The sequence below is a fragment of the Conger conger genome, chromosome 12 (genome assembly GCF_963514075.1).
Source record: "Conger conger chromosome 12, fConCon1.1, whole genome shotgun sequence".
NCBI classification, from domain to species: Eukaryota; Metazoa; Chordata; class Actinopteri; order Anguilliformes; family Congridae; genus Conger; species Conger conger.
Window position 1 is genome coordinate 36,215,778 of NC_083771.1, and position 12,784 is coordinate 36,228,561.

At 41.1% G+C, this 12,784-nt stretch overlaps 1 protein-coding gene across 1 annotated transcript in view; it reads left to right on the plus strand.

The window, feature by feature from the left end:
- The window catches only part of LOC133141577 (E3 ubiquitin-protein ligase ARK2C-like), a 30,749-nt gene extending 20,916 nt beyond the window's left edge, over nucleotides 1-9,833 (plus strand). The window contains 4 exon segments of the mRNA XM_061262143.1: nucleotides 261-365; nucleotides 1,501-1,596; nucleotides 3,464-3,567; nucleotides 4,895-9,833. Of these exon segments, the coding sequence (XP_061118127.1) occupies nucleotides 261-365; nucleotides 1,501-1,596; nucleotides 3,464-3,567; nucleotides 4,895-5,012 (423 nt within the window). The 3' untranslated portion in view covers nucleotides 5,013-9,833.
- The last annotated feature ends 2,951 nt before the right edge of the window (nucleotides 9,834-12,784 follow it).

The following is a 12,784-nucleotide window of genomic DNA, read 5'->3' on the forward strand; positions in this document are numbered from 1 at the left end:
AACAGTGAGAAGTAGGACAAAGTGCAATCTTCAAAAGGAAGCCAACAGTTCAGCAGTGTCATATGAAAAATAGATATGTCAAATAACAATATTGCTGCAATAATTAAAGTGAATTTTTTTGCATAATTTTTAAATTAGTCCAAATCTTAATCCAATGCCATTTTCTTTTTCTTTTAAGACAATATTTGAGTAGCATTATGCTGCATACAGTGTGCTATAAGTCTGATTACTAAAATTAAACAACGCTTTCTTTGTCACAGGTTGTCCACGAGATCAGAAACTACCCATATCCTCAATTGCATCTTCTGGCACTGCAAGGCCTAAACCCTTCACGCCATGCGTCTGCAGTGCGAGAGAGTTACGAGGTAGGTTAGAGTTCTGTCTCCTCTCACCTCTGCCTGTCTGCTTCCATCTTCCACCAACGCTAAATTAAGGATTATGGGGAGCTGTAAGCAGTGTGGTCTTTTTTAGCCCTCAATCAAATGCACTGAAAACTTGCCTGAAATTTGCACTTTGAATTTAGGTTAATTAAGAGGTTTGTTTGGCTGCTAAGCTCCATTCGTCATGCGTCCCCTTTATAAACTCACGGAACGACAGGAGCTGAGAGCCAACATATGACAAGCTGCCTTATCAAACATTTTCAAGCCTTCACTACAAATGGATCTTGAAATGCATGACTTTCCTTGGCAGCTCAGAGATACAGCATGTCAGTCATACAGCCGAAGCAAGCTAGGATGTGGTGTAGGTGTGGGTGGCGTGGAGTTCATGCTAATCTGGATTGAAAGAAAAGCCTTCTCCCGGTTTTAAACATAAGGTGCATGTTGACTGAATTTTGTGCAAGGAATTATCGGCACCAAATTGCACTGAGAGAAATAAAGGCATAAATTGAAAATGCTGATAACGTGTGCATCACCTTGGCAGAGGCTGAAGGAGGGAATTTAAATCACTGTCTCCTCAAAGGAGCTGGAGCGGTTTGCTGTGTAGGGACAAAATGAAGTGAAGTTGAAGTGCTGGCAGACTGCACAATTTCCTCTGCCCACATTATTATGGCCTTGGTGTTGTTAATTATGACACATATTACAACCTCAGCAAATGTGCTAGAGGCAAAGTAAGGCAAGGCAAGGCAAGTTTATTTATATAGCACATTTTGTGTACAAAGGTAATTCAAAGTGCTTTACATCGGCATAAAAAAAGACAAAAGTTAAATAATATAGCAAATTAGTATAGTTGTTGGAAAACTGGACCTACACACAAAAGGTTTTCTAATTTAAAATCACCAGGTGGCCCTGATGTTATGTGGCTAGGGCCCCTCCCATGTGTTAATGGAAGACATGGCAATTACTGTACGTACACATGGGGTCTAAGTAGAATAATCATTAAACGCTGCGTGTGTCTGTCCCAGAACGCATGGCATGCTGACAGCTTTCCTGCAGACATCCGTCGATGTTAACATGTAGAATGTTGCTTTCCTCCCTTTCCCTGGGATGGGTGGGGGTGCAGGAGCTGCTGCAGCTAGAGGACAGGCTAGGAAGCGTGAACCGAGGAGCCGTCCAGACCACAATCGAGAGGTTCACCTTCCCCCACAAGTACAAGAAGGTGAGGCCCCACTTCCACGGGCTTGTGAGGCTACCCTCAACATCAACGCTCAGCGTGTTCGCACGTCATTATAATCATTTATATTCTGGCATGCCCGCAGATATTTATAAATAAGCGTTGTAGAAGGAAATGGCTTCCCTAAATAGCTGCAGTGCGTTTGATGCAGCCTATCTATCCTGAGGTCACAGCATGTCATCCTTATTACTGTGCGGTATGGTGCAACACCCACTCCCCACTCTTTCAACAAAATGCAATTTGTGGTCCGGAGCGTAGAGTATGACTCGCATGTTGGAAATGCTGAAAAGGCTTACGCGTTTGACTGGCAGCGGTCCAGCGATTCACATCACAGAAAGGAGCAACTGTGATTCATCAATCTTGCCTCTGGACCAAAACAAAGATGCTCTATAACAGTCCTGTGTCCAGACTCTTTCATACCATTTATTCTACTGAATAAGAGTATTGGTACTCAGTGATTAGCCTCCAAAATAGTAATCACCTTTCGACTTGACATCCAGATTGAAATTGAGCCTGTGCAACATCATTATTGGAGGGTACAGACATTTTGACAAAATGATTATGTTTTAAGTATTGATGATTATGGTTGTATAATAAATAGCGCAACCCCAGACACTGATGTGAACGCTGCTCCTTCTCAGGGGCAAGAGCTCACATTTTAGGAAGTGGCCCTCATGCAGACCTTGGGCACAGACAACATTAAAGGTCCTTTTCATCACTGCATCTACAGCCATTTCATATTCTCAGCATAAATCTTTCAACTTGTGCAGGAGAATCTCAATCAGCTCAAATTGCTGTTTTCCCATCATTTGAAAGGCTGTCAGGCAGAGGTTGGCAGTGAGATTTCTGGGTGCTGTGCTTGAAAGGAAGTGATGAAACACTGCAGCCTCAGGACCCTTGTGACTGTGGAGAGATAATAAAGATGATGTGCTTCCTTGAGGCAGGCTAATCAAAAGGTTACTGAAAGAAGCGTGAACCTGCCCCTGATCAAAGAGCTCTTCCGCATCCGTGTTCACTGAGCGAGCAGGGAATAAAGCTTTCTTTCACTGATCCAGCCTCCAATTTGAGGAAACATGATGACTAAGAAGGGCAATGGAAACCTTAATAATAAAGAGAGGAAAGAACACAAATACCATGGACAGACAGACAAACAGTTTGATTTATTGAAAATAGACAATGTGTGTGTGTGTGTGTGTGTGTGTGTGTGTCTGTCTGTCTGTCTGTCTGAGAGAGGGGGAGCGGGGAGGAGAAAGAGACTGAGATTATGTTTCAGTTCTGCAAGAAGCAATCGAGGGTTGGGCCAAGGCACATTGCTGTCCTCTTTCATCTTAATGAACAGAGACAAGTTAATTTACATCACACACAGAAGTCCCTCATTATGAGCAACATGAGTGTGTCTGCTGGTGACCTAGACATCAGGTTTCTGTACGGGAGACAAGGATTCATCCTCTGTCCTTCACAAATTCTAAAACTGGTTAAAGGCTGCCCTCAGTGATTTGCAATATATATCCATCTATCTCTGTCTTCCTCTTTATTTAATTAAAAACATGATGGATAGATGTTGAGCTGCAACTATCATACGTACAGCATCTTTCAAAGGCAGTTACTATTTTACACACTGAGGAGGGTGTGCTTGGTCCAAACCTTTCCACCTCTGATGTGAGAATTACACTGAATGACATCACCCAACTGCAGTCTAGCAACTACTGAACACCTCCCTGTTGTATATTTGGTTTTCATACAGAAAGTTCAGTTCTCAGATCTCTAACACAAGATTTAATGTGATGACATTTAAGATACCGCCACAAACTCTAAAGGGATTTCCAATCAATGCTTCTGCACTGTTCCACAGAGAAGACCCCAGGAGCTGAAAATAGCCATGGATGAGGAAGAGTCGGACATGGATGAGAAATGCACAATCTGTCTGTCCATGCTGGAAGATGGAGAGGATGTCAGGTAATTCATTCACAATGCTACTCCTGTGCAGCAGAAATACAAAAATTGATCATAACAGTCAAAGCAAAGTGTCATTTTGAAAAACAATATTAAACACATTGATTATATTAACATACTATAATTGGGCCGCGGTGGCGCAACAGGCTAAGACGCAGCAGACTTGCGGTTGCAGTTTACTGCAGTTGCACACCGAGGACTGGGGTTCGATTCTTGGTCCTGCCAAAAGCCAAGTTTGGCCGGCTCACGTGGAGCAGCATAATTGGCTCGCTGCTCCAGAGGGAGGGACTTGGCAGGGTTAGTAGATCGCTGCACATTAAAGCACCTTGAGCGCCTCGGAATCACGGTCACGAGCACGAGTCGTGACGGCTTGAAGAAGGCGTGTCGTTCTCCTTCAGGGCCGCCGAGGGACGGGGTCTGGGCGGTGTATCTAATACTAGCTCTAATTGAATCAGACGGGCTACAATTGGCTACCAAATTTGGAGAAAAAGGGACAAATCCGAAAACAAATTAAAAAAATAAATAAACATACTATAATTGAATGCATTCCATCCAGCTGAAGTGAGCCAGTTTGGATAATTAATGCAGCCCAATCATTATCAACACAATATTTTTCGATGTATGTATTTCTGAGCTGGGACCTAAGGTGTGCTACTGTCAGGTGAGGCCACTCCAGGTGAGGTACTACACACTTGGGCATGCGGCACTGCTGACAGGGTGGGGAATATGGCACTGAGCTCAAACTGACAAAGGAACACCAGCTGGCCAATCGCCCCCGTGTGATCATCAGGTTCCATGTCCCGCCCCTCCCAGCTGTCGTTGTGCTCAGCATGTGGCCGTCTTAGATGTGCTTGGTCTGATTTGGGGGAGGGGCTGGAAATAGCTGGGCTGGCATTGCAGAGCAAGGAAAATGGGAAAGAAATCCCTTCCGTTTTTCTCTGGACAAAATGACTTTCGTGAGAGGAAGAAATGTAGCGCTCCAATAAAATGAATCCTGTGTATGCAGAAAACTGTTTAACTGTTTGACCTTCATTGACCTTCAAGTCTCAGTTTTCCTTAAATGTCTTCCCTCATTTTTAATGTTCTATTGTATACAGTGGTTAAAATAGAGGTCTCGGGCAAATTCAGTATGAGTGATACATGATGTACGATGATAAATGTCTCCCAACAACTGTGAATGGAACAAAGGTAGAAGACATGTTGTCATAAAGTCATGATGCCTAAAGAGTAGACAATGACATAATTGCAAGATACGTTGTGATATTGCGACTGCGTATGTGAGGGTGTGCATCATTCACAAGTCTTTCTCTCTCTCTCTCTCTCACTCTAGGAGATTACCCTGCATGCACCTCTTCCACCAGGCATGTGTGGACCAATGGCTGGCCACCAGCAGGAAGTGTCCCATCTGCCGGGTGGACATTGAGACCCAGCTGACGCCTGACAGCTGAGGTCTCCTCTCCTCGGATCCTGGCCCTGTCCTTCCTCCCCCCTCCTCAGGCACATTGCCAAATGTTTCCAGTCTTCATTACTTCTGACCCTGCCTTCTGAGCCAACCCAAGATAACTGCAGTAGGGCGGGGAGGAAGGACACTCACTCGTCCAAATTGAAACAAAAAAAATATAAAAGAAGCCTTTTTGATTGACCAAGGGAAATGGAACGTATATTCTGATGCTGTTAACAGGGGGGCAGGAAGACGTGTTTTGAGGGAACTTGTTTATCCCTCCCCCCAATAGGGTGAGTAGCACATGTTTTCTTAAAGCCATTTCATGAAGAAGGTACTACGCAAAAACATCCACATCATGCAGTCCTTATTCTGATAAGGACTTGCACTTACACCTCCCCCCTCCCTCGACATCTCTTGTCAGAAAAAAAAAAAAAGGCTGGTCGCCATCTTTGCCTACAGAGCAAACGTAGCTATAGTGTCGCAAGAAAAAAAATGGTTTTGCATTTCAAAGCTTCTGTTTTATGGACGTGGGGTGGGGATTACCCTGGGTTCTCAGATTCCATACAGCTACTACTTACTGCAATATTGTATTAGCTTAAGCCTGGTGGTGTTATGGGATACACACCATGTTCTCGTGAGCACAGGTATTTTTACACAAGGACTACTTCAACGCAGTAGTATTGGATGGCAGAAACTCAGGACGGGAGTGAAAGTGGATGCCAAATCACCGAAGAAGGAAGAAGTGATGTGTCTGACGTCGAGATGAGAATGTGATCAGGGCGAGGGCATTGGAGTAGTTTATGGTGTGTCAGAGTGCTTACTGGTGCTTACCAATGAGTAAGTACAAAAAGCCAAATACATACAAAAATGAACCAGACAAACACTGGCCTTGACCCCCTATTGCACACAAAGCTGAGGGAATAGGGTTTCTTTGGAGACATACCACATGTACACATTAGTGGCGACAGAAGGGCAGTCGTCCGGGTTACGTGAATTTGCTACGTTCCCTTTCAGCGCCTCTACGTTGTGGAGCAGTGCCCTCAAATGCATGTTTCGATGTTGGCTTGGGCTGTTTCGTCCGCGTGAAATGAAGAGGGGTTGTCTGTGCATGACTTAGTTATCTGAGCAATGTGACTTTCTTTCTCAAAGTAACAAATCAACAAAACCTTTTTTTAAAAACAAGCACGATGTAAATGGCTATCACTGACATGAAGTAGCGTGTTCTCATCTTGTCATTTCAGTGACCGCTGGTGGAACCCTCTTGTGACGTATACCTTATTGCCTAAAGAACAAGCACATGTGATAGATATAGCAACAACCTCTTTTCTTCTTTTCCTTTCTGTTGGTTTCAATAGATATGAAAAAACCATCCAGTGTTTTGAGAGAATGATGAGCTAGTGTGTAACTTGTGTCTTGGTGTACCAGATCTCCCCCGTGGTTGCTATGCTGTATTGCTAGAAAAACAATGTAGAATGTTCTGTGATGGAAGCAGTTCTCTCTTTATATCGCGCACAGACAGTAGGAAGGTGTGGGCGCAGGTCACTTAAAGAGACACGATTGGGAACAAAGAAGCCATTTGTTTGAGAAAACCAAACAATGTCTCTCATTTGTGTGTTTGCTGCATTTAGCTATGAGATTGTTGATGTATCTATTGGTCACCTTGTACGTATTGTTCCCTGTCTGTCTGTCTGTCTGTCTGTCTGTCTGTCAAGTCAAACTGAGCATGAAGCTGGTGAAGCAACTCCATGTTCACTTGAAACCAATTTGAAGAAATAGCTGTGATGACGCTGCTATTCTATTTATCACTGATTTTTGAGTGTGCTTTTTGTGTAACTGCACTATAGTCTTAATTTGCCTCAATATGATTTTGTTGTAAGGGTATGTGTGCCTCTGCTAATACATCTGCGCCCAGTAGCTTTTATTGCAATTCATTCCAGGGAAACCTTGGATGAAAGTACTGTCTGTGACCCTCTGTCCCTGTCGGAGATCTTCCCCAAGCAAACAGCACAGTAAAGCCATGCCTGATCATGATGAACTTGGTAGGAGGAATGTAGCATTTGTTTAGCCTCCTTTTAGGCCGGAAATATCAAACCTGTAAGGTCCCCTGTACTATCCTTGTTACACAAGATAATACATAGAATACTTTTGTATGATGCTGCCAGAAAAACAAACAGACAAAAAACATTTGTAAAAATTGCAACTTTGCCATGTAATTGCACTAAAACAGGGCATAGCTCTGTTGTCCATCATTTTCAAAGTGATTTACTGTAGTTGATACTGCGCTCACATTAAATTATTATCTGGGAAGAGCAATTATTTTTGAAAGATAAGAGAAATTTCAGAGGTCATACTTGTGACTTGCATGGTGGAGATGCTGTTTTCTTCGGGATTCTCCCATACTGGTCTGTAAACCTTATAGGTGGCGTGAAATGTTCCAAACCCACCAGCTTTTCATGACCTACAAACACCACTACAGTCGTGTCTGATGATATAAAGAGAAAAGGACCTGCCTCCTCCTTTGTGGAGTTTTCTATGGGAATTTTTGATAGTTTACACAGGGTGTTGTGAGTTGAAATGCCTTAAGTATTTAACAATCATAATTTATTACTAACTGTAGATATTGTGGGTACGTATTTAATTTTTTAATAGTTTTTCTTTTGCAATTTGAATCATAATTTATTTATTTAGAAATAACACAAAAATGATTAAAAAACTATTACCTCATTTTGCATTGTTATATGGGAATGCTTTGCATGCAGTTGTATTTTTTAGAAAACTGACAAACACAAACACATAAAAAAAGGCAAAAAATTTCATGTTTTAATTTACCTGATCTGGGTTGTGTGATGAAAAGTGTATTTATGTGGTGCTGTCAATCTTGGTTACATTCCATTAAATGCAATTTCTATGATCCCCTATGCTGTGAACTAGTGGACAACCTGCAATAGAGTGGAAATGGTTTTAGTACGTGTTATTTCCTGTTTTGCACTCTTAGTTCAACATGGCTACCCTCTCACTGGCATAATGCGATTATTCTAAAATGTGCTCTCTATCTACATCTATCTTCCATCTCTGCTAACTCTTTCTCTCACTCACTCTTTCCTTTTTTCAATCACATTATTATTTTGTGACCTCTTGTGCTCCATTGTAGAAGGAACCATATTAAATGTGACCATCTCTTAAGTGCCTCAACTTCAGTGGCAAGAGGATTTTCATAATGCTGGGCCAAACTGACTTTTCTGGTCAAGCACATTAAGTCCTGATTTGAAATGGATGAAAATTGTCTCATTGGTAAAGTATTGTCCAGTGATGAGATTTGCATGACTCTGCCAAATTTAATTTAGCAAACTAAATGAACAATGTTACACATACATTTAAATTGTACTGTGCTCACTTGCCAATTTTCAATCCACTGCAGTCTAGTCACTTTTACTGTATGTCTGCTTTTTGCCATTTTTACCTACTATAGTGATGTTGAATCACTATGCAGGCACCTCAAAAAGCTAACTGTTCTTTCGGGCAAATGACATGGTAAAACAATAGTAAAAATCGTAAAATAAAATGTAATGTCTGTAGCGGGGTGGGTTTTGTTCACCCCAAACCCCACCCGCCCTATTTTTTACATTTTATTTTACATTTTTCTTCTCTCGATGTATCCACAATGATGCTGCTTCCTTCTGTGACAAATTGTAGCTCATATCTTGCCACTAAGTCATTATGACCTATTTCCTCCAGTCTGTGAGGCTGTGGATGCCAGGTGTGACCTCCAGCCAAAGAGAGGCTTCATTGCTGGGGGACATGATATGTGCTGGGCACTTATCCAGAACCTATGACTCCCTCAGGGTCCTGTATCACATGCTTGACACATGCATCCACCTCGGGCAGACCAGGAAAGCTTTCTTTTTCAAAACATCTTGGATGATGCCATCACATGCAGCCTCTGCTTGCTTTATGTAAACCAAAACCTATTCAAAACAATGAAAAAGAAACATGTTGACTGCCAAGTCAATCAAAACCTGGATTCGAAGCTAATCATAAACCCAGTGCACCAAAAACAGTGAGGCGTGTAACTAGAAGAGACTGAGCCCATGGGGCTCATCCTTAAGGCTGTTTTATCGGTGTCTCCTCCTCATCTGCACAGCGCAAACCTCTCTCTTTCTCTCTATATCTCTGTGACTCACAACCTCCACTTCCGCTAGCTCCACATCCTCTCTTGCTCTAGAAACCGCCAGATTGTTTGCCATAGTATTATCTCATTGTGGAAAACCAGGACAAAACAGTATACCTTAAAGCACAACCTATATAAATGCATGTCTTTCTCAGGTTTAAATATATACACGATAATGTATAAATATATGATTTTTTTTTTAAAGAATTGCAAATATACAAAGAATATTACGGATGATTATTTGCTGCTGCTTGCTTTTGAAAAATAAAGGAACAGATGCCAGTGAAAGGGAGGCCCTCATTCTTTTGCCCTTTGTACGAGATACTGCTGTTTTGCTGTACTGCGCAATGTTTTACAATATAGGATATTTTATAGGAAAAATAGAAATATTTATCATTAATATTAAAGCAATAGTGCATTAATGGATTATGATAATGATGATGACGCTAATGATGATGAAGAACTAGACCCGTGTATAATGTGTAAAATTTTAGATTCACTTTTGGTGGATTTTGTACCTTATTTATTACTTCTACTAATAATAATGATTTTAAAGAATTGCATCGCTAAACCCAAACTGTTCTGTTTTTTATTTTATTTCAAGGCTTGTACATTATCCTTTTTGTATGTGTTCTTTTTTGTAATAAATTGCATAAAATGAACAAAAAAAAAAAAACTTGTCACATTATAATTTAATTTAATAATTCAGGTTGGTCTATGACAATCAAAGTATTTTGAAGTGTCTTGTCTATATACCGAACGCAGAACACTGTATCTGTAATATGCTTGCATATGCCTCATTATGTTTATGAAGTTTGTGAAGTACCATTATCAAAAAAATGTTCTTCAAAACATTTCAAAATTGTTATCAATAGCTTGAGATTACCGGTGTCTATTTCAAGCCAATCTAGATGTATGTATATATACATATATTTTACTGTAATTTGTGGTTTACTTACACTGCAAAATGTCCTACATTTACATCAATGACTTATATGCTGAGTCTTACAGATAATGTCCCTACTGCTCAAGGCACACATGGGCATTTGCTGCTCAATTTTGTGTTGAATCATTGTTAGAAGACCACTGTGAATCCCTTCCTATCATTGAAAAAGGCTCACTGACATGTTGACCCATCCTCTGCCTGTGTTTATAGTCCTTAAATTTCAGTTTCAAAATATACCATTGACGGACCGGCACTCTGTACCAAAACATAGTATAGCAGTACAATAATTCAAGCTCATTGGTGGGAAATTGGTTCTAATTGCCATAGCCAATGGCATTTCAACGTCAGCGTGTTCACAGAGAAGGGGTTGGATAAATAGTGTTGTGGTTTGAGCTTGTTTGTTGCTGCAATTCCTCTCTTGACCGTTAGGAGTCCGAAATTACCTATTGTACCTTTAACAAAAGGCTTGTTTTTAAGGCTGACTTAAATAGGTACAGACAGGTTGTGACACCAGGTTGAAGAGATACAGGTCTAAATGGAAACTGTGGTAAAGTCAATGCTTCACCAAAAAGATAGTTAATATAAATACAGCTCTGCAGCTACATGAATGGTTTTGGAAAGCTCCCCACCTCATGAGCATTGACAACTAGAACATTTCTGTTTTTGGAGAGATAATCTCTGTCTCTGAAATGCTGTTTAAAATAGCCAGAGGCAACACTGGCAGAATCAACACATCCGCTTGGATTTATACCAAAAACCAAAATGTATTGGGAAAACAGTATCACCCTCTCACAGACATGCCAGACTGTCGTTTAAAATCTTCAAGGTTATCCCAAAAGATGCACTGACACTAAGCCCCAGATTACATCAAGCAACCATATGCAATTGTTCATAGCTGTGAGAAAGCAAGGAAAGCAAGTGTATATTCCTTCACATTTATCTTTGTTGTGCAAGTTTTGAGAAAACAAAGCAGTTGTGTATAATGCGGCTGTTTAAATTTAAGCACAAACCACACTGCAGCTAGTCTGAATCTGGGTCAAAATGCTGACAAATAACCAGACAGGCACTGCATTATAGAAAAGAGTTTTTAATTTCAGAAAAGGATTGCCAAATTTGTTTATACTTCCAGCCTTGTCTTGCTTTTTCTCTGTCTATTACTGTCAAAAAGAACAGAGTTCAAACACTGTATACACATGACAGAAGAGCTGATTTCAAAGGATGGCACAAGGCTTTCTCAAGATCTGTAACTCATCAGACCAGACACTGTCTTAAGGGGAATGAGAAGCAGCAACACTTTGTTTTGAAGAGTAGTACTAAAGTAGTAGTTTCTAAAGCGGCAGGATGAAGCAAAAGGAACGCTTCACATAAAAACCTGATTGACACATGGCCTACTCTGTCTGTTGTCTCATTGTCTGGTCCCAGCCTTTTGTGGCTAGATGAGACCAAGACTGACTTATATCATATTATAGCCAAAAATCAAAGCCCCCCCCGCTCCCCTCCCTCATCTGTTAAACATGGTGGTGGGGGTGCTGTGCGCTGGCTCACTTTCCTTCATTGACAATGTAACTGCTGAGCAGCAGCAAAATGAACTGTGTCCAGAAGCATATTATCTGCTCAAGTTCAATCAAATGCCTCCAAACTCATTGGATGGCGCTTCATCCCAGAGCAAGGCAATGATCCCAAACATACACAAGTGCTGTCTTTCTTCTTAATGATGTTCCAAACAGTTTGTTTCGGCAAGTCTTTTGTTTGGCCTGTTTCTCTTTTTTTCTTCTTATTTCTCAGCCTCATAATGGTCTTGTTGACTTTCAATTGCAGAATGCTGGTCCTCATGTTGACAAATGCCAATAACAGACTCCAAAGGCAATCAAAAGCATAAAATCAAGAGTAGATACTGCACTATACTATCTTATACCTGCACTAAGGAAGCTATTGAATACACCAGGCAAATCAGAAACAGCTGAGATGCTCAATAACTTTTGCTCCCGTAAAATGGGGGATTATATATAAAAAGTAATTCCTACATAGGTCACCTGATGTGGATGTACACACCCTCACCTCATATTCATTGTTTCATTTCAAATCCAAAGAGCTGGAGTACAGAGCCAAAAGAACAATAATTGTACTACTGTCCAAATACGTATGGACTGCACTGTACAGGAGGTTCGGTTTTATTGACTGGTTTAGATTTAATTTAAATGACAAAATATAAATGATATATTTGGCTTGCATTTGTGACTAAGGTGGAAATGTGTAAAAGTGACGATTATCTAAATAAGTACTTTATCTCTGTACAGGATGATGTACAGGATGAGTTGGAGATTGAGTTCTTGACTTTCCTGAAGACCATGCACAAATTATTGCCAGCCATTATGCCACACTTTTTATTCCCATTCTTGGCACTTCCACTTTCACTGTTGGGTTTGGTGGAGTTTAGTGTACAACAATACACAAAAATGGTAAAAATGGTAAATGGTTGGAATTTATATAGCACCTTTATCCAAAGCGCTGTACAATTGATGCTTCTCATTCACCCATTCTTACACACACTCACACACGGCGATTGGCTGCCATGCAAGGCGCCGACCAGCTCGTCAGGAGCATTTGGGGGTCAGGTGTCTTGCTCAGAGACACTTCGACACAGCCTGGGCGGGGGATCGAA